Raw genomic sequence first — 21765 nt, 5'->3', positions numbered from 1 at the left:
CTTGAATTTGAGAAAGAGAAATGGTCCGTCCGTCCTTCAACTTGGAAAGACGTTATCTTAAATGATATATTCGAAAACACGTCCTACGAATGAATATGATTTACGAATGCTGGCTTATATACTTTTCTGGCTGGCTACAAGTGTGCCAGCCCTTTTTTAGTCGAGCATCGGGATTATAATAATATACTTTGAATTTTTAAGTAGAATAAATTTATTGGTTATCCCTTATGCACGCAGTATACTACGAAGCAATTTTTAAAATGGTTCAATCAACTTATTGACCGCTTCTCTTGTTATATATAAAATGCACTTTAAATTATTAAAAAAAAAGGAAAGAAGGAATGAAAAGAAAAGCCCGACGCATTCCGTTAATGCGCGTAAGTTATTAGCATACCGTGGTGGGGGGAGCTATTTCTGATATCTATGTATCCGCAGCCTCTTACAATCCCTCTCTTTGCATCTTCATAGCGGAGCTCGCTCCGAGTGAGCACAGCGCGCGCGCGCCGACTGTGCAAGAGAGAGAGAGGAGTGTGGTGGAGAAAAAGGCGCTAGAAGTGTAGGAAGCTAGTCCAGGATGGTTGGGTTACTTTCCTCTCCGACACGGTCGTGCGAGTCCTCAACTCAACTTAAAAGCGAGCCGCGCTAGTAATCGACGAGGCTTAGCTATTTAATACTTTAGGTAGCCTGCTAGCTAGCTAGCGCGACAACGTACGTACGTCGTGGTATAGCGGGACGGAATTCGCTCCGTGTTTAAAGCATTATCCCCTTCGGCTCGAAACCGGTCAGCCGCTCGGCGCTATTCCTCCGAGCGAGAACATGAATAACATGGTCCGCGTATGTTTATTGGCGATTTTTGCGGCTAGTACCGTCATTTGCAGCGATAGTAACAACCGCATTAGCGAAACCTCTAATAACGTCAAAAGTGAGTTTATTTCCTTTTGTTTTTTATGGTTGCTATGTCGAAGTTTTAGTTTCCACGTGATAACTGGTTTTTATTCAGTATAAATGAATAGTAATTGTTATTCATTATTATTCAAGTGTAGTTTTGAATAGGATTATAATTGTTTACTAATAAGACAGTGGAAAATCTCTGCTGATTCTTAAATTTTATTTATCTTTCAAATTTACTAAACTATAGTTAAAAATATTTGTAATATTTTCTGCAACATTTATTACTTAAATTATAATATAAATTTTCAGGAGCTCAGTTTTAGTAAACTAAGGTGGGAATTTTAATAGGACCGTAGCTGTTTTAGAAGCCAATACCGAGTTGGGTTTTTTTTAAAGTCTTCTATAGTGTCCCTCTCTTTCTGTCCCTTCGCTGTCATCGGTTCCTCCACTAACGGATTAGGGGTGGGTAACGTAAGAAAGAGGATGTTGGAATGGAGAAAAAGGAAGCGCGAGAGCAAGCAAGGGAAGGAGCGAACCAGGGAAGGGATGGGATGGAGGATGCGGTGATGAATGCGCTATGTTACCTTACCTATTTATCTATATCGTCTTTTATAGAAAATTTTCTAAGAAAAGCGCTCTCTTTTCTATAGAAATTTCCTTCCAATCTGAAAGATTTTTCCTCTTAAGTAGCGGGCGAGACTCTTTAAAAAAATAAGAGAGAAAAGCGTCCCTTAATTATACTAATTAAGTATAAATACCCGCTGATAAGATCGGCAGAAAGACGAAAGGCCCTTTACTTAGCATGCATGCTCCTAATTAAGTTGTATTTTCATTTCGGGGGGAATAAATGCATTCCGAGTAATTTAAAGGCGCGCTGAAATTGTTGTAGGAATTTTTTTGCTAACCATTTTTATTCAAATAAAGTGTCCCTATATGTCCCTTCTTTATAACGTAACATACAGGTAAGGCGCAGACTTTACGTCGCCATTTATGGAAGCACGTTCTTTTACGGGGGCTAAAACGTGGCCCGGAGACGTTCTGAATTTAAATCGAGGTATTTACCGCCGTCCGCGATATACTAAAAGGGTTAAAAAAGGGAAACCAAAATATAACTCCCAATTCGGTTAAAGATTAAAGTGTACGTGGCTACCGGCTGTGAAAGAGATGAGACAGTTCGCGAAACCTTTAAATAATTCGGCTCTTAAATTAAAAAGAAAACAAAGAGAAAATTGTCTACGTTATCTCCATTTTAAATCAAGTACGTTAGGGAATAGGCAAGGCTTAAAAATTAAGTTGCACTTTTGCAAACCCGACTATAAAAGCCCTCCTTTCTTCTTCGATTGTTTAGGAATAAAGCGAGATTGCTTGGTGAATACTTAATAAGGCTGAATTAGGCCTAACGTTAAGGAAAAATTAAATTAAATCTGTTGTATTTAAATTGATCGCCTATATTTTAAAGGGAGAATATAGAGAAAATTGATATTTTTCAAAATAGTTGAAATCCTTCTTTTTTCAACCTTTTTCAATTTATCTTACTTAGGGAAATATGTTTTCGTCGAACTATTTTTAGGGGCCAAAGGATCCGGGTTCGAAATTGGAAGGAAAGTGGATTTCTAATCCTATTACGGAAAAAGGAAGGTGAAATCCGCTTCCCCTTCTTTCACCCAATCCCCGTGGCGCTCAGCGCTCTTTACTGTAACGCTCCTGCATTTTCGATTCAACTTTTCTTGATCTCTTCTGCCGAAATTTGATGCATTTTCTGTCTGTCTTTGTTTTCTGACGCGAAAACTCTCTTCTCCTTCTCATTCTCCTTTTCTTCTCTTCTCCTTCTTTGATTCTTAAAACTCTCCTGAATTGAACCCGAAATTCAGGGTAAGGTATTTTCCTCTATGAGCGAAACGGTTATACTTTTAGAGCCCTGGGAAAAATATCTAAAGATGAAAACATTAACCTCTCTTTACGTAACCATTCACTTCCGCTATGAAATTAAATATTATTATTTATTAAAACCTCGCTGTATTTAGGGGTTTCTATTAACTCGTGCACGGATAAAAAGGATTTGGAAAAAGTGTTTCTCTTTTATCCATTTAGTATTCGAAATAAAAAGGATTAAATGTAGTTCAAGGCTAACGTCTGCACCTTAATCCTCTTATACCTGGGTTTACCTTTCTGTTTTTTTCCTTTCCTAATGCAATGAGTTCTATGGGGATAAACTCATCCCGGTTTCTCCTGTATTTGAACTAAGGTATTTTAAGTATAAAAGCTTGGAATTTTTAGTGGGAATTTCTTCATTTAATTAGGAGTTTAATGTCATTTTCGGAGCTCTGGAAAATTAACAATATTTTCCAAAATGTAATTAACGCTAAAAGTTGGGGATTCTATAGTTGAGTTTACGCCAAGAATAGGCGTTGCCCCTTATGTTGGAAGCCGTGGAGCATCTCTTCTTTTTTTGGTTAAAACGATGTCGTAAATAATAAATGGAGCTCTTTTTCGGATAAATAGGGCACGGTCTCGTCTATCTTATTAGTTACTATTTTAGGCTTAAATTTATACCGAGTACAAAGGCGGGGATTACGGAATTCTAACCTTTTTATCGGTACGTTTTCGAGGTAAAATAAGGAAGAAGGTTTGTTCTAGTTAAGTTTGTAGCGGAGATTATATTGGAAGATACATTTTTATCTACAGATGTTATCTCGGGTTTGTTTCGGTACAGACTTAAGTTGATAAAATGTGTATCTGAAAGTAGCTAGTTCCGGGGAAATCTAAAAGGGCTTGCCTAGAAAGGTTTCTTTTTCTTCTCTTCTTTTTTTTCGCTCCATTCTCTCAGACTTTACCGAGGTAAAAAGTATCCGGCGGTCTCGGATCGTCCATTAGTTGGGGGACCAAACATACGTGTTGTTTACTTTACCTAAAGACTCTTAGTTTGTACAGGAAGGTCTCTCTCCGACCATAATTCAACTGATCGTGTATACGTATCTGACTCTTTCTGTACTCCGGATGGTCCGGGAACCTATCTTTTAAGGGTTGTCTTCCTTCCACCGCGTCCGAATCCATTTCTCCCTCTCCATGCACACGATTGTCCGAATTTTAGTATTTTCAATCAAAGATGTTTTTCTCGAGCCCTAATTGACGAAGGGCCAAGTTTTTGGGCTTGTTTGATAGAGGAAAATTTGGGCTATCGCGTCCTGAAAGGATTTTGCCCTAAGCGTCCCCTAACTCAAGTTATGTGTGTGGATCCAAAGTTAAGAGTTCAACAATTTTAAAAAACGAAAATCTCGTACGTTTATAGTAACCCTTTGCTTATAAAATTCTAACGGGGTCAGTTTTATGTCGCGTTAGAGTCGCTCCATTGAGAGATCCAAAAAAAATTAAATAAATGAGATTGAATTCTTTACAAGAAAACTAGGGAATTTCAGATAAAGGCTTTTCTCTTTTACCGCCGTTCGTAGCAGCACTCGTGTCTTAAGATCATCTCCATCTTTCTTAACTTTATCTTTCTTCTTCTTCTGTCTCCAGTTTCTTCGCATCCTAAAGAGAGAGAGAGAGACTCGATTCCTTTAGTTTAGTTTAAAATAAAGATAAGGAACGCGCATTTTAGAAAGTATAAAAAGAGGAAAAAGATTGTAACTTCGAAGAAGTATAAGGTGAATGGATCTATTCCTAAGGGAGCGTTCTGATCTACCCTAATTGCATTAGCATCTTAGGATGAAATTCTGATGCGAAACGAGAAAGTTTAGTTTTTGAGACGTTTAAAAGACAGGTTTTCTTCCTTTTCCTTCATCCCCCATCCCCTGGTCCACGAGGAGGATGAAGTCTTTATCTTTTTTACTCTTTGGACATCCCCGTACGCTCTTCAGCTTCTTTTTTAGTCCCGCCATCTTTTCACGTGATCAATAGATTGTTTATGATGTTGTACGTATAGAAAAGGATATTAAAACTCGTAGAAAAGTCTGGGGTTTCGGTGTTGATGTTGCGGGTGTACGACTTTTGTCCTCGAGTTTACCAACCCAACCCTTTTCTTTAGATTCAAAAGGGTTTATTTTTACTGGAAGTTTGCAAAGTAAATATTGATCGTATAGAAGTTCGTGACTAGGAAACCAAAGTGATTGTGGTTTTGCGCCACGATTGTTAGCTTTTAAAGAGAAACAATCTAAAACGGGTTACAATTTCTAAAATCTAAACTGCAGAAGAACTTTATTTTTAAAGTGGCCCTCGCGCCCGCCCGCTCTTTGTTCGGGTTTAGTGTTTTTCTCCGACCAAATGGAAAAGGAAAAACCACCTCTATCGTAAAAATAAAGCTTTCCTAGCTACATCAATATCGCGTAAACATTTGGATTTGATCTCCAGCAAATACTTTCAAACCGTAAATCCATATAACTGGTTTGGGGAGTAAATGAAACTCGAAGACTTGTACGCCATGCACTGTACATTGGGATAAACTTATTTGATAACTTCAATTTAATACGCTTTTCGTATATAACCCTCTCCGCTCCGCTCTTTTATCGCGTGTATATGTATTGTATATATTTAGTATCGTGTTTTCTTCCAATAGTAGTCGACCGCGTGATAAAATCTACCAATCATCGGTTTTTAAAAGAAAAACATAGTGGACACAGCTCCGGGGATGGATGGGATTGATGTAACTTGTCACTGTTGTCTAAATATACTCGGTGTTGAATAAAAAAGACGTTATAGTAGCTTAGTTAGTACTGTAAAGTGACTCGGGATGCTGGTATATCCACCTTTAATCTGGGGAAGATTTTTAGTCTGTAGGGATGAGAGAAACAATCCAATCATTTTATTTCTAGCGATTTTTTTTTCTTCTTTTTCTTTCATTTCAACTGCTAGAAAACGTATTTTCTTTTTGCTTTTTAAATAAAACTACGGTAGGCTTAGCTACAGAAGGAAATCTTTGATTATACTATACTATTCCTGGAGTCCCTCGGGATCAAAGTCTGTCGGTTTAATTATAATGTTTATTTTGAGTCAGTTTTTTTTTTTTTTTTTGAAAATTTTCATCTTGATTAAGTTGGCAGTTTGTTATTTGCCTAGAGTATATACAAAATGTTCGGTAGACTCTCAAACTTAATTTGCCGAGGAGATTACGGAGATACGTTACTATAATTCTTGATTTTTAAATTTCGTTATAATTTAAAATCTAAATTGGCTAATTTAAATTTCCAATTTAGATTTAAGACTCGAAACTTTGTTGATAAAGATAAATAAGAAAAGGAGGGGGAAGGGAAAAACTCTTGGCAATTAATTAAATATTTCGTTAATTATTTTGTTTCCGGGCCTTGAACTCTCGGTAATCGGTTAAGATGAAAGCGGTGGCGTATTTTTCTCTAGCACTGTTCACGAGCCGAGCTGAGCGAGCTTTTTAAAAGCTCGGCTCGGCTCGAGTCAAAAAAACGGCGGCTCGGCTCGACTCGAGCCGAGCTGGGTCTTGGCTCGGCTCTAGCTCGGCTCGGCTCGAAAATGATCGAGCCGAGCCGAGCTGGCTCGATTAACATATACATGATTAAAAAAATTGCTACTACTAACGTCAAACTTGAGAATGACTATAAATGCCATCCCATGTTTAGGTATGTAGTGGTTCAGTAAAACCCGCTCTTTAAAATATGTTCAAGGTTAGAGACGAGAGATTTTTCCCACGCTTTATTTCATGTAAAGATACAACGGAACGCTATTGGTGGAGAGAATAAAGACTAAAAGGAAAGCACTATATCCGTGACTAAGCTCGCGAGCCGGCTCGCGAGTCGGCTCGGCTCGATGCCTATCGGCTCGGCTCGGCTCGACCATAAAAAAGCTCGCTCGTTAATTAATCGAGCCGCAAAAGTGGCGGCTCGGCTCGGCTCGAACTCGGCTCGCTCGTCACGAGCCCGAGCTGGCTCGAGCTCGTGAACAGTCCTATTTTTCTCTTCTGATTTTTCTCTTTCGTTCTCTATCTATCTCTGTTTTCGCTAATTAGTGGAATTTTAAAGGAGGTCAGCCCGGGGCCATGGGGGAGGGAGTTGAAGAGAGAGAGGGGGGCAAGCTGAAATAAAGAGAAAGCGCGGGGAGAGAATCTAATTTGAACAATTTTTCCCAAAACAAACGAAAGGATTAGCGCCTACAGGGTGACAATTTAAAAGCCTGGCCATCCTTTAGGGCACGAAAATAGCTTGAGCAAACCGGGATCGTAAGATTTAAATGTAAATAACGGAAATCATAGAAATCTAAAATAATTTGCGTATCTCGCCTCGAAGTCCACGCTCGAGTTGAGTTATTTTTTTAAATGTGGTATTTCTTTATATATTTCTTATATCTATGGACACTTTAAACTAATTACATTGCCCGAAGGAGTTTTATTAACAAGCGTCGCTTCCTATACGTTCAAGGGATTTTGGAAGCTCGAAGAAGTCGCGATTTAGTCCTAGAGATTCATTAAAACCGAAACAGGGTTTGACAAAAGAATCTAGGACCTAGGACCTTAAGAAAACAGATTCGAGAAATAGTTTCAAAGAAATAAAAGAATCGTTAATTCTTACTTTTATTTCGTTAGAGATTGCACGGCCATTTTTTTTTCAACGCCAAAAAGTTCAAAAGATAAAAATAGGTTTTCGAAATTAAGGAATTGAATTAAGAAATATTATCTATAATTAATTTAATTTCTATCATGCCATGCTTAAAATATCTTAACCGAGATAAATTTTCATTAAACTGAATACCTTAGTTTAATATTGATACGGAAATTCCGTGCAATCCACGTTGTTAATTATTAAATCAATGATCTCCGCTTGCTTCTAAAAGCCTATTTTAATTGCCATTAATATCGGAATTCAAGCTTTGTTTTAATTATTTGAATTTTTCAAAACGTACTGCGCGTGAAAATTAGAAAAGGGGGTTTGACATAAAAGAATCAATACAGTTTTTACGTCCTTAGTTAAGGTATAGGTTAGAAAAAAAAATCTTTATACTAATAAAGCTGATCCCCGTGGAGACTCGTAAATTTCTCACGCGCTAGCTCGAGTATTTTTTATCCTTACCTCGTGCTAAATCGTTCCAGAGTATCTGTGTATTATTTTTATTATATTGAAGAAGGGCTGGGAGAAATTCCCTTCCACTTTCAGTTGAAAAAGCCCATACATTTAGAAATGTCGACGCGCCTGTCTTTGGGATTGTTTTGTACGAGAAAATACGATAGGCCATTTCGTTTGGAATCTAATATATAAGTCTGGTATGGTAGACGAGGTTATATTTAAAAATTTGTAACTCGAAGTATTTTGCAGAGTTTTAGTAGAGTTCTAATGAAGATATTGAATTTTTACATCGAGTTATGGATATCGGAGCGGGGGGTTGTCCCGGAATTCGTGGGATACTCTATAAAGGGACCGATCTTTATGTCCCTGGATTTTTCATCTAGAACAATTCCCCCAAGGCTTAGCGATATTATATTCGCGTACTCTTGATTAATACAGTCGAAACGTCGTCTGCTAGTATAAGGAATGGTCAGGCTTTCTCGTCGCGTACATTCCATTATATAATGATTTGGTAAATGGTTGTATAACAAGCATATATATAGATATATAAAGAAAATAGGCCGTGTTTTCTTCTACGCCGTAAGTTACGGTTGTAATCATGGTTTGTTTTGCGGCCCTGGCGGCTCTACTCCTCGCCAGGACCCAAAAGCAAATTGAAATAAGAGAGAGTACCGTGGTGCCCAGAATGATGTTCGTTGGGCTATAGTGCAATTTTAAGCATAATGATTGGCTGGCCTTTTTTCCTCCAATTATGTCTAAATGAAGAGACAAAAGCGGGTTGCATTGACGATAATTCAAAATGGCTTCCCAGCATGCACTCCGCGTTTCCTTTTAAAATTCCTTTTGGTAATTCTTAATAAGATCAATCCTGTAAGACTTAAAAGGGTTTTGATGGCGTGAAACCTACAGGTGTAAAAGGTTACCCAAAACCAATCGTAGTTTGCCTTCCATCTGGACTCTGGATAAGGGCTCGGTTTCTACTTTTATTGCGTTGAAAACGTGGATTGAAGCGCACCTTGATAGAGTTTTCGCGCAGCTTTAATATCTTTAAAAGCGTAAGCCTCGGTTTCTCCATTAGCAAAATATATCGCCGTTCGCGTTCGTATTGGTATTAAAAGGAAACGATACGTACGTAAGGTTCAAATTGGATTAGTTAATACTTTGAATGTATTAATTGGAGTATCGCGAATCGCGTAGATATCTTCTCATTGAGAAAATTTTCGCCTCAATGCTAAAACGTGGTAATTTAATATTTCTTAATTTATTTTCGAGACGCTATTGTGTTGGTCTTATATGGTAGGCCTATATATCTAACTTAAGTTGGGTTTTAAATTCAATTGTTTAAATTTACCCATAATTCCAAGGAAATATGTGTCATAATAATTTCTGTGGAAGTTACTATACTTTAGATCTAAATGCCATAAGAGGAGTAGAGACCGTAACGAGCATCTCTTTGCTCTTGGATTTTCTATGAAGGCGTTGCAACCTCCATCCTGACCGGGGGAAGGTGGGGGGGGGTGAATTGCAAGGTGGTTAGCGTTTCGGTAAGGGACTTGGGGACCCAAAATATATATAGACGGACCATTTTCCCTTCATTATAATCCACCATTTCGGAACCTTCGTTGCGGCCTAAACCCACGGAGCGAGATCAGAGAAAACCAAGCCCGCTTTTCCAAAGTGTTATCCCAAACTAGCGTTCAACCTGACGCCGTTAATAGAGTCAAGGTTAACCGTCCTTAAAACCCAAAGGTATTTCCCCTCCTATTCAATTCATTAATCGGGTGAAACTGAAATTCGTTTCGTACGGAGAATGCAGCGATACGGATGGTGTTTCCGTTATTAAGGAATAGTGTTCGTTTTAGGGTATTCTCCCATTGAGACGGACACGCCCAAATTATTGTTTCTCAGCCGTGGTGTGGTCGTTTCCTCGGCCCTAATTAAATTGATTCCCGGTCTTACCTCCACGGGGTATTTCTGTTTAAAACGGATGAAATCTCGCGCCAACCTTAATTAGTATTAAAAATTTTAATAATATTAGCGCCAGGGAAGCTTGAATTATCGTCGAGGTTGAAAAGGTCCGTGTAGAAAGAGCCTCGCTCGTTATTGACTAACATTTAAAGGCAAGATACGAACGAAAACGGCCTCCTTTTGTTTAAAACTTCGCTTAACCCCTTTCGTGTATGTATTCCCGCGCTTAGAAACTATTTACAGAAGGGAAGGATACGTAATATTTAAGGCTAACTTGTTAGTTGAGTGTAGTTTGAAGAATTTCGGGGAAGTAGGCTACCCCTCGGTTGATACCTGCGGGAAAGCGGCTCTTATTTGATCTTGGGTTCTATCTTCGCGCTTTTCATGGCCCAGACAATCAACAGCTAAGTTTGGAAATGTTTCTAAAGACCTACCTATATGCTCATTTTAATTACCGTATCTCCAAATAAATATCTACGTGATTAGATATAATACAGTCAAAGGCGTGTAGAAATAAGATTGAAACGGGCGTTTTTAGTTCGGAACGCGTTAGCTTTATTTCATTAAACTATTTGGAACTTTTACAATTCTTGGAAATGATGAAATTCGACGAAAGTAAATTAATTTAAAGTATAAGTTAAATAATTACCAATTCGTTAGGCGTTAAAATAGAGGGAAAAGTAACTTCGTTTCTAGGGGTGAGGATGTACAACAGGTTGCTATGGAAACTACTTTTAATCCCTTTATAGGCTTGGTGGTGTTAACGGGGGGGGGACAAACCGCTATACCAAAAAGAGGAAGGGAGATTTTCTAAATTTAAAAAAAAACCGACCGAGGAAGTTTAAGAAAAGGAAATTCGATTTAGAAAAATAAAAGGATTCCAGAATTTAAAAATAAATAGGATTGTAAGACAGAGGGAAACTCCGGAAGTGAAAGAATAAAAGATTTATTCCTCTAAATATACAACACAAAGGAGAGAAAAAAATTGAAAACTCTGGATGCCACCACGGCTGGTTTATTCGCTTTGAATATTAAAATTAGATAAGCTAAAAATAGAGGTGAAGAAAAGCTTCTTTCGACTTTAAAAATTAATTTCAAAGAGACTCGTCTTAAATTTAATTTAAACGGGCAATTTGGATTACCGCTCTATTATGGAACCACATGACCCCGACAGCGTATTTACTTTCAAAATTTTGTTTACGTTACGATATTCTTTCTATTTAGCTCGAAAGGGTTGAACTTGTCAATCATGTCTTGAATGGATTTATGAAAAGGGAAAAATTCTTTTATGGAAATTTCTTTAGGGAAAAAGGTTTTTTCCCCGGGAATAAGGAAATGGGAAAGGAATATAATCTATCAAATCAATCTTATTCATTTCTACGAAAAATGTTTTATTGTGGTCGCAAAATGGCGACAGGAATTACTTTTTCTCATCATCAGAGATGTCGGACACTTTCTGGACTAGATAACAATCGGAATCAAAATTATAAATTATTCTAAGAGCTTTCAAATAACTCCTTTTTCACCTGTAGGCCTACCTGACGATAAAGAACTTCTAGGCCTACCTTTACTAAGTAAGACTTCACTGACCGCGCCCTAAACGGATGTCCACATTCACATCTACACAAACAATACTCAGTTAAGATGATGATAATTTTCCGACCCCTCTCAGAAAAAAAAAATGGGGAAAGATGCCTATGGGGCTGGAATTGATTTAACCCCCGTTTTGGGTCGTCCAATGTTTTTTTTTATTATTATATTAAAAAAATGGGTCACTGTATGAATAATAGAGTCCTGAAAAATGACTGCGACGATTTTTTTTATTTTTATTATTTCCAGCTCAGTCTTTTTGTAAAAGAATACGCGGAAGATTTGGCGAGAATAATGAATTTTTAATCAACTTTCTCGGACAACCTTTTTCTTTTCTTAACTATTATTTCTGTTTTTTTTTTTTTTACTTGACTTTAAATTTTCAAAGGAAAGCTCCTTACATTTTTAATATACATATATTTGGAATTCCATAAGATTCAAGGTTTTTCGTGGGGATAGCCCCCAGCCATGGCTGTGTCCCTCTTATATTAGTTTTCCATTAGGCTGCACTTATGTTTTTTTCTTTAACTTTGATTTTCAAGCTTACATCACTTTGTGAAAAGAAAAATTATTTCGTTATTAACTCTATAGAAATAACTTTTAGCTTGCTTCTACAAATAACAAAGCCTTTGTCATTTTAGTATCAATTACTGGCTTGAAATAACATTATATCCAATTTACAAGCTTGGAAGGAAGGTACTTCCTATGTTTTTCACGTTGATTTTAGACCCATTACAAAGTTGCCAGAGAAAACTGTAGAGAAAAAATAGAGATGAAGTCAATATAATCCAGTTCAACCTAAGAAGGCATAGTTCCTCTAATATATCGTTCGGTAGATTATGAAAAGGCTAGTTTGGCACGCGATGCAATTTGGGAATGAAATTCTGCTATAAAAATATAGGTTATAGACTCGTTCTATCGCTGAGCAGCTTCCGGGGTTGCTCGAAGCGCAGCCTTTTGTTGATGGTGTATTGAACAATAGCTAGGCCTTGGTCTCTATAGAGTTTTCCATTGGATAATACCATCATCCGGATATAGATATACGTTACTCTTTTTGTACCGTGTTCCATTTCTTAGCTTAGCAAAAGGCTTAGCTAGTATTTTTGGACTACTAGCAGGCATATCCCAGGCATAGCCACCACGCAGGCCTGACCAGTTGACCGTGTATGGATGCGTTGAAACGTATAAGTACCGGTAAAAAGCCTCTTATTACTTAGATCCCAAATCCTTTTAGTCGCAGTATCTACCGGGGAGCCAATGGTGCTCTTCGATATTTATTACTTAAGGAGCTATACTGCATGCAGTCTGGATTAGTTAAGAGCATGACTTTCGAGTCTATTATTATCCCTAGATATAAGTTTGCTGGTACACTCTATTGTATTTCTATTTATTCTTAAGTATATTAGACATATAGAAGCTCTTGAGGATGGGTACAATATGGTTTTAGTTATACTGGCTCCGTGCATGATTGGTTGAAACCGTGCGTGAAATCATACACAATGGGAAGAAAATGAACATAGAGTACTACTCTCCCCTCTTGTATCTCCGTATACTTTTTAATCTTACACTTCCTGTAGGTATATAAGTTTAAAACTAAATTAAAAATATATATATTATATCATATAGATAGTGTTGCGGGCGGGCTAGCTATACGTTATAAAATATTTTAAATAATTTAGAATAACAAAGAGCTGGCTGGCTAGCTGGCCTTAGCTTCCGCATTTTTTTTTCTACTGAAGAAAAAGTGTAGAAGGGGAGCGTTCTTAATCTCGGTTGAAACACTTTCGATTACCCTAGAATATAATATAAAGTCTTAAACTTGGAAACTTAGGCGAGCCCGAAAAGAAGAAGAAAAAAATTGTATAAAAGTTCATAAGCGCGTAAAAGTACAGAGAAGCTATTGAAAACAGAGAGGATGATAATCTTTGGAAAAGAGGCAGAGAGAACTTGGGAGAGAGAGAGAGAGGGGAAAAATTGCAAGTATGGTGAAAAGAAAAGAATGAAAAAAAACTTATTACACGCTACTCTAGCTTTAACAGGCCCCTTATTTCGCCCCCCTATTTCATGCCCCCGCCTTTATACCGTATATATTATATGGTACTTGAGTTTTAGAGGTTCATATTCAGAGCAAAGTATCTGATTTTTTTTTCTTAAACCTATTTAAAGATTGTATTTCTTGAAAAAAAAGGTATTCCTTCCCTTATGACGCTTAAGTTTGATAATTTTGGTTTAATATACTTCGTGGCGTCTATTTTATGTAAATTCGCTCGCAACTTATCTATGCTAAAAAGGAGACAGGACTTATTCAATAGAGTAGATTCCTCTTTGATGGGATATTTTGGGTACTTGCCTATATATATGTGTGTAGGTGGGACAAGCGTGAATTTAATCGCACCTTCGTGAGTGTTAAGATTCACTCCCTTAAGTCAAAGAAACCTGGCCGTAAAATGTTTGTATTTCTGGTTAGTAACTCAATATTCATGGTGGAAATATATTAATTCATGGATGAAAAGGAAAGTGTGTGAATACGCAAAATGAAGTCAAGCAAGCAATCTACCCCCTTTTCTTTTCTTCATCTCATTTTCAAAGGTTTAAAATGTTAAATTCCCAATCCGTAAAAAAGGACTTTTATAAAATATTTCGGAAGGGACTTTTTTTGAATGCGATACCTAAACGACGCCCAATTTGATATGCATTTGAAAAAAATTCAAAATTCATCTTTTTTTTTGTATCAAAATGAAAGAGGTCTAATCCGATAACCTTTGCTATAGTTTGTGATCCCGTAAACCTGATAAATTTAATTGAAGGTAAAAAACCAATTATATGATGGAATAGTTGGTCAAATTTCCATGACCTATTGACCTTAATCTCGTACTTCCTAGTCTTGACGAACCTCGAGGTTCGATAAAGAAATAGACGCTTTACAAAAATACCTTTTATCTCAAAGCTGTAACATTTACGTGTTTGTTAAAATTAAAATTGCCCCGCAGGCTGCAGGACACGTTCAATACACCTTTAATATCCGAGTTACGAACTTGCGATTGTCCCCGCAGGGCCCTATCTTAATCGCTCTTCGGAGATGTCCTTCTTCTTCTTGACCTCTAGCGTGACCCTTTCCTTTTAGAATAAGAAGAAAAGGATGTAGGCGAACTTTGACCCTTGTAATCCGTTCACCCCGTCACACATCCTTTTATCCCGCCAACAGTGGTATAACACGCCACCGTTCTAGTTGTACATAGTAGAGAGGTAGACTTGACCATCACTAATAAATCAGTTGGCCTGTCACAATCACCTGTTTCGAAGCTTTTCCTTGATTGCTGGCCCGCACACTGTAACAGTGTGAGTGGGTCGCGTTACTCTACATCGTCATAGGCGTAACCCACTCTACCTTATATCCCGTAATAATAAATTCTCTGGCTGTACACGCGTGTGATCATGTTCAAATATTTATCACGGTTGCTCTAATTTTAACACGTGAAATATTTGAAATTTTGATAAAATTATCTACAGAATCATCATGGTTTAATTTATTAAAATTAGAATTTAAAGTTACAACCAATTTAACTTCGAACATTTTCACTTACTCCCGAACTAAACTTCCCTAGCTATTTTTACAAATAAACTTGTAACCCTACAGCATTGATAAGCCACCGTATTATCTGCAATATCAAGTTTACTCGTAATTCATCCGTAGTAAACGTGGCTTGGTATCACCGTAACTTGATATCGCGTGTAAGCCGGGGTTATCGTTTAAAATCTAATCTAGACTGCGCCAGCTAGTTCCGGGTCCAGTCTTACCAGCTGTCGATCGAATATATTTTTATTCGTTTCTTATATAACTTTTTTTCGGGGGGTAAGCCTCAAGCAGTCGCCGTACGATACAAGTTGGCGTATTATCTATGGGGATATTTTTTTTTTACCCAACGGCTAAGCCTTGGTTGGCTGGAAGCCCGTTATTTCTGAATAGCTAGCTGATCAGGCAAGGTTATATTTTGGCCTTACCAGCTGTTGAGAATATAAGGCTCGTCTGATTGCTCGCCAATTTTTTTTTTCTTTTTTCCTCCTTTCGGAGCTTATTGGGGGCCTTAGACCGTTTTTATCGGGGATATGTAAGGATTTTTCTCTGCCTTTGATAATGGTGAATGCGTGCCTGCCTGCTTTATGCCATATCTCCGTAATAGGAAATGATTTCAGTTTATTTTTATCTTTAAAACTTATTTAATTTGATAAAAACTCTTTGATATGTATTATATTTTGTGTAATAGTTGGAAGCCAACATTTAGGGGCAAACGTTTAACATTAGTTTTCCATAGAATGAATGAATGAATGGTTTATTGACCCTTTTGATTACAAATCCCTTTTGGAACAGGGAGGAACCCTCTAACGTGGGTTCACAGGTCCGAAAATAAAAAAAACTAAAACAAAGCATTAAATGTCGTACAATAAAAAAAACACTAAATTAATATTTACACGTTACAAAGTCAACAAGAAAACTATTTACAATTATGTACAATGACAGCTGATCGACATATGATTCAATCCTTTAATAGGGCATGGGGCAGAGAAGGCGCAATTTCGCCCAATTGGCTAAAATACTTTTTGTGATAGTTAGAACGCCTGTAGAAATGTTTTTCCCGCTGCACACTGATGCTGTCAGGAAAAGCCACTCTCCAGGTGAAGCCGACTTCAATTATATTTTGTGTAATAGCTGAAAGCCGACATTTAGGGGCAAACGTTTAACATTAGTTTCCCATAGAACGCCTGTAGAAATGTTTATCACGCTAGATACTACTGCTTTGAGGAAAAGGCACCCTAAAGGGGAAGCCGACTTTAAAATATTTTTATTTATAATTTTCTAAATAAAAATTTTAAAAATAAGTAAAAATATATCATCTAAGTAGCTAGTAATTAATTTTATATTGAATATTTATGAATTAACAACATCATTAGAGTACCGAGAATAATGGCTTTTCGAAAAGCTTTATTTTCAACGACGGAAAATCTCGAGAGTTTGGGATCTTCTTTATCGCATTATCCTTTAGTCTAAGACTGCTAGGTTAGTGGCAGGGATTTTAGCCGAGGCTTAAGTTTTGAAGTGCGGGGATCTTCCCGACAGGGATAATTATCGAGACCCTGTGGTACCAGATGGAATTAATTAGAGCATCTCAAGACGTCCCAACAGTATTAATAGATAAGATGGTTTAGAATCCACAAATATAATTTTATAATCCGTAATACAGCTCCCTAGCAATCGTACTTAAAATCTTTAATAACTTATTAGGCTTAACAATCCAGAAACAAATTGAAATTATTTTCAATCACTTAAGGGTGAATTTAGTGTAATTTAAGAGACAATTAAGGAGGGTCTTAACTATTTCATCTATGACGAACTTCTTGACGCGGACTATTTATGATTAGGCGCAGTATACCTTGATAATACGGCTCGTTCTCAAACACAATAGAATTATGACAAGGAGGGAAGTTTAGTTGGAACCATCACCCTATTAATCCTATTATTACATATATGATAGGAGGAAATTTTCGGAGGATTTTTAGTGAATTATCTCCCATCGTCTAGCTGTATTAGTTTTTAATAAACACTTCATTAATTCGACAGTGATTACGCCCGAAGTTGTCGTTAATTAATTTAATGAAAGCGTTTGGTTATTATAATTAATAAAAAATAAATTGAAGTGATTGTGAAATAATAATAATTAAAGATGATTCTTCCTTTAGTACATATAATTACAACTCCAAAAAAATGGCTAGTTTCACCTTACCTTTAAAGTATAAACCAGACAGCTAGGGGGTCCATTTTTAATTTGTCGTTATCGACTAAAACTTTGTTTAGGTTGCAAAAACAAAATTATCTATTTAGTGGACCCTAGTAGACTTTTAGCTCCTTTTATCGATTAGGGTGTCAGTTTGTGAAAATATGAGGTTTCCATAGCACCCCCCCCCCCCCTTCGGGAAAATGCCTTTTATTGGTTTTATTCAGTCAGAACTTCCGCCCAAGTAGCACTCTCTCTCTCTCTCGAACCTGCCAAACTTTTGTTGTTGGAACCTTATAGCTTGTACAATTTTTTGTTATTATTAGCCGGACCCTTTGACGCGACGACCGAAAGTCATTACGGACACAGAAACTCGCTGGTTACGACCACACCGGACGTAAATCTTTCTTTCCTTCAGCGTATCTCTCGCTTTATACTTTGAGGATGGGAAATTAGGCCAAACTATTTTGTTGCTTGTGGAAGCTTTTTCTTACTTTTTGTTATTTCAATTTGCCCTTGTTAAGAAGTACGTGGATTTTTTGTTCATTTCGGGACAGTTTTCAAGCGGAAAACTTTGTACTTTAATGTTTATTGGAGTTTCTAATAACAAGTATCCGATCACTTTATGATCGTGAGCTCGTGCGCGAGACTCGTAATCGAAAATAATCACGTGACCCCCTATACTCTTAAGCGTTAAGGTCTATAGCCAAGGCTTAGGAAAAGCTAAGTTACTCCGACCGCGTTACTCGTCATTCTGGAAAGAGTCATCCGTGACCGTCTATGGAAAGAAAGCCAATAAAGATGAAGGCAGGGGGAATGAAAATTATCCGCGTGGTTATTACCTCTATCCCCCTTCTTGCCGCTTATTGGTTCTAATTCGGTGAACGAGTTAAGAGTGGACTCGCTTCTTCCTTAATATAGGCAATTTGAGGTTCAATCAAGCCTAATACCCACTGATATCTGGCATCATGCGCCTTTAGAGAAGTACTATATGGATTACTGTATTATACCACCATATCTCTTTTGCAATTCGGCCAAAAAAAATTGGCATTTTTAACAGTGTCGCAATCTGTTGAGGAGGGGTCCAGGAAATTTTGGGATGCGACCGGGTTTTCATCATGACCGAGGCTTAGGTGGGAAGAAAAATTCTGACATATCTGGCTTGATAAGATGGGGTAGGGAGGGGGGGGAGGCGGCGGGAATAACTAGCTAGGGACTGATTTATTATGGTTCTCCATTTCCGTCCGTTTCTCAACCGCGCTTAACGGGATTATTTAGTTCCGGACCAGTTCAGAAAGGGTCAAAGGTTGAACCGGGTTGGGGGAAGATATACCGCGCCAGGATATGTTTAATGACCCCTGACTATCCATCCCCTCGAATCACGGAGATGGAATCACGACGGAACGTTTGTTACAATGCCAGAGAAGGAACTTAGTTAAGCCTTTGCATTTATCTCTCTCTCTCTTTGATGCTTCTGCTATACGAAAACGAGATGAACGTTTTGTCAGGAATTAAGATTGTAACGCTTGTTGCGTCTCATCATTCTAGAACTTATACCCCTTTTCTGGTTCCGCTTGTCTTTAAAGGGAGGGTTAAGTTATTTTAATTAGGGTATTCGTTTTTTTGAAATACGAGCGATGTTACTTTAAACTGGGAACTAGTAATAATGGTTTGTGGGGTATAGTTTCACTTTACCTTTGAAAGGATTTGAGCGGGGATTATTGAGCGCTACGAGCCATTTATCTCCGTGAGTAGCTTTATTAAGAGTGAGGTATAATAGAGATTGTCTAGCTAGGTTTTGAACGAGGCTCGAGTTTGCCCTTCCTTATTGCCAGTGGAAGACACGAGAGCCAAATGTCTTTGTTTAGATTTTATCAATAAATTGACTTTTCCTCTAAAGCTTTAGTTTAGACAATGTTTCGACCAAATATAATTCCAAGCTAATTAATTTTAAAATACTCTGTTGTAAAGTTTAAATTAGTTCCAAAGGCGTGGGTTGACGTTTGTCGCGAAATCAGACTCTTCGTTTAATTTGAAATTAGGTTTAACTTCGATAATGGGTTTAAAGTTGTTTACCCCGTCTTTATTTGATCCAAACAACGACGTTAAGCGAGCGAAATAAACAACAAAAGGGATTCGAGTAAACTAAAAATTCTGTCATGTACAAAAGAATGAAAGAAAGAGCAAAAAAGTATATAGCGGAAAAACCGACCACTAAGTAGGTCGTACTTGGATATCAAAATAGTCCTCCGTAGTCGTGACAGAAAATACTGTATCTTGGTTGGAAAAGATTTTTTCACAATACATACGAGACAAGAACTAAAAGACAGAAAAAAAAAACGCTACACCGCGAATTGACATTTTTGACGCTCCAGTAACTTTAGCTGGGGAGTTTTACTGTAAGTTTTTTTTTTATCTGTAGGAAAGCCTTTCGCATATAACAATATTATTTTGTCCTTAGAAACATTTTTGCGGACTTTGTTTGGAGTTAAAACGAGGAGTAAAACAGATTTTTTGAGTTTTGTTAAAATACGTTCGTAGCTTAGAAAGCATTGAAGTTAAAGCTGAAAAGCGTTGAAAGAAAATTTCTCCTTCCATAGTATCCACTTTATTGTTTCCAATTGAAAAAATAAACAGCTCGCGTGCCTACTTTGAGGTACGCGGTGCACGAGGATGCAAATAATAGTGTTTTCCCGTTCGCGATAACCTATTTAATTAAGTGAAAGTAGCCGGGTAGGTTTTAGAAACGCGCCGAACACACCCTTAACTGTATTAACCAACTGGCACGAATTGATTACGTAAAGATATGGCTGCATTTCGTAAACGGTACCATCTGTGCACTCACTAGCTTTTCTGACAAAGTTTTTTTCAAGAGGAAAAGTTTGTTGTTGCGAATTCGTTTTTAAAAGTCTTCGGATAATGTGGAGCTGGTGTGACACTGTCGAAATTAGGTTCCCTTATAATCTCTTAAGCCCAAGTCCTCAATTAGGTTAGGATTGTCGCCGCGTATACCTCTATCTTAGAGAATGGAGTCCAATCCAAATTAGGCTGACTCTTCCCGATGCGCGAATTAACGCGGATCTGTCCTGGAATGTTTAATCAACTATCTTATAAACCCTCTACGGGATGATAGAAGGAGATCGGTAAATGTAATATACGCTATCAGATATTCTGATGAGAATGGTTTAGATTCTCGTCAATCGTTCGGTAAGGTATTCGACTCGTGGGATTAGAGTATACTCGAGATAATCCGAATCTAAATATCTGAATCGGCGTGTAAACGTAGCGACTACGGCGATTAATCAAAGCCTTCTCGCGCCAACCAACGACGTCCGGAACTTGGCGAGCACCAGACGCTATAGCTTCCTTCCTTCCTTCCTCCGCTGTCCAATTCGCAATTCCGCGCGCCATAAGCCAAGCGCTCCTCAAGTTCGCCTTGGGATTCATTTAAGATACACTTTGACATTTCCCTTACATTGTACAAATTTCCCAAAGTTTCTAGTGCTGGTGTTTTAAAGGGAGCGAAAGTTATGATTATTATTATAGTGTTAAGTTCCATATTTGCCACTTGTTTGGGTTCACGGAATACTCGAGAATTTTGGGGTTCAAAGGTCAAGGGAAACTTGGGATTAAAAGGTACGCGACAAATTAAGTAATTCATAAAAGAAGGCGAGATTGATCTAGCAATCTAGAGAATTTTGGTGTTGGTCGACAATTTTTATCTTAGCCCTTTTCGATGTATATCAAGTCTTAGACCGACGTTAAGGGTTAGAAGAATTATTATATTTACCCAACGTGCCCTTAATTATATCTATTCATTAAAAAGGAAGGGGGTCCCCCCACCACCTTTTCCGTCTAAAATCCCGAAGGTTATTTCGTGTCACTAATACTTTATCTCTCTCTCTGGATGGGCTGCGAGAAAAACCAATATAGGAAGATCGTGCGAAGAGGCAAAGAGGTGAAATTAGTTTCAGTTCTTCTTGTCCCAAGTTGGCCTTATTTTTATATACCCAAGTTTCCATCCATGGGCTGCGGGAATGCCTCGAGATGTAAAGAGAGAAAGAAAGAGAGTTTGGGCGAGGGATCTTCGGTACAGTTGATGCGCGGTGGTGGCGGTGGCTAGTTACTCGACCACAGTCATGTAAAAGAATGAGGTTGAGTTGAGTACTCCTTATCCTCCCGAAAGTCTAGCTGCCTCTGTCTCACCTTACCTCCAAATTGTAACATAAGGGAGAAGGGGACAGACGCTCCTCTCCTTTCTCGTTCAAACCCCCACCCCCTCACAATCCAAAACACTATACCATGAATTAAGGCACGTACAAGGTCCAGTTCACATTCGAGGGAATGAACTTTATACCCATATAGCACCAAATCAGGGAGTTTCTTATTGATTCGGTAATTTTTCTTTGATATTTCTAATATATTTATAAGTATACACAACTGTGTATGCCTTTACTACGGATTGAATACAAGCCACGATATTTTAGATCAAAGCTATTCTTCAATAACAAAAACCTCTTCAA

The 21765-nt window shown here is 37.7% G+C and overlaps 1 protein-coding gene across 1 annotated transcript in view; it reads left to right on the top strand.

The window, feature by feature from the left end:
* The first annotated feature begins 551 nt into the window (after positions 1–551).
* LOC149690881 (locomotion-related protein Hikaru genki-like) overlaps positions 552–21765 on the top strand; it is a 29418-nt gene continuing 8204 nt past the window's right edge. The window contains exon 1 of the mRNA XM_089870667.1: positions 552–922. Coding sequence (XP_089726793.1) covers positions 817–922 — 106 coding nt within the window. The 5' untranslated portion in view covers positions 552–816. The remainder of the gene's footprint in view (positions 923–21765) is intronic.

Source organism: Phalangium opilio, unplaced genomic scaffold (genome assembly GCF_054372755.1).
Source record: "Phalangium opilio isolate 3A_F unplaced genomic scaffold, DU_Popi_V2 ptg000031l_1, whole genome shotgun sequence".
NCBI lineage: Eukaryota > Metazoa > Arthropoda > Arachnida > Opiliones > Phalangiidae > Phalangium > Phalangium opilio.
This window is presented reverse-complemented; position numbering and strand designations above follow the sequence as displayed.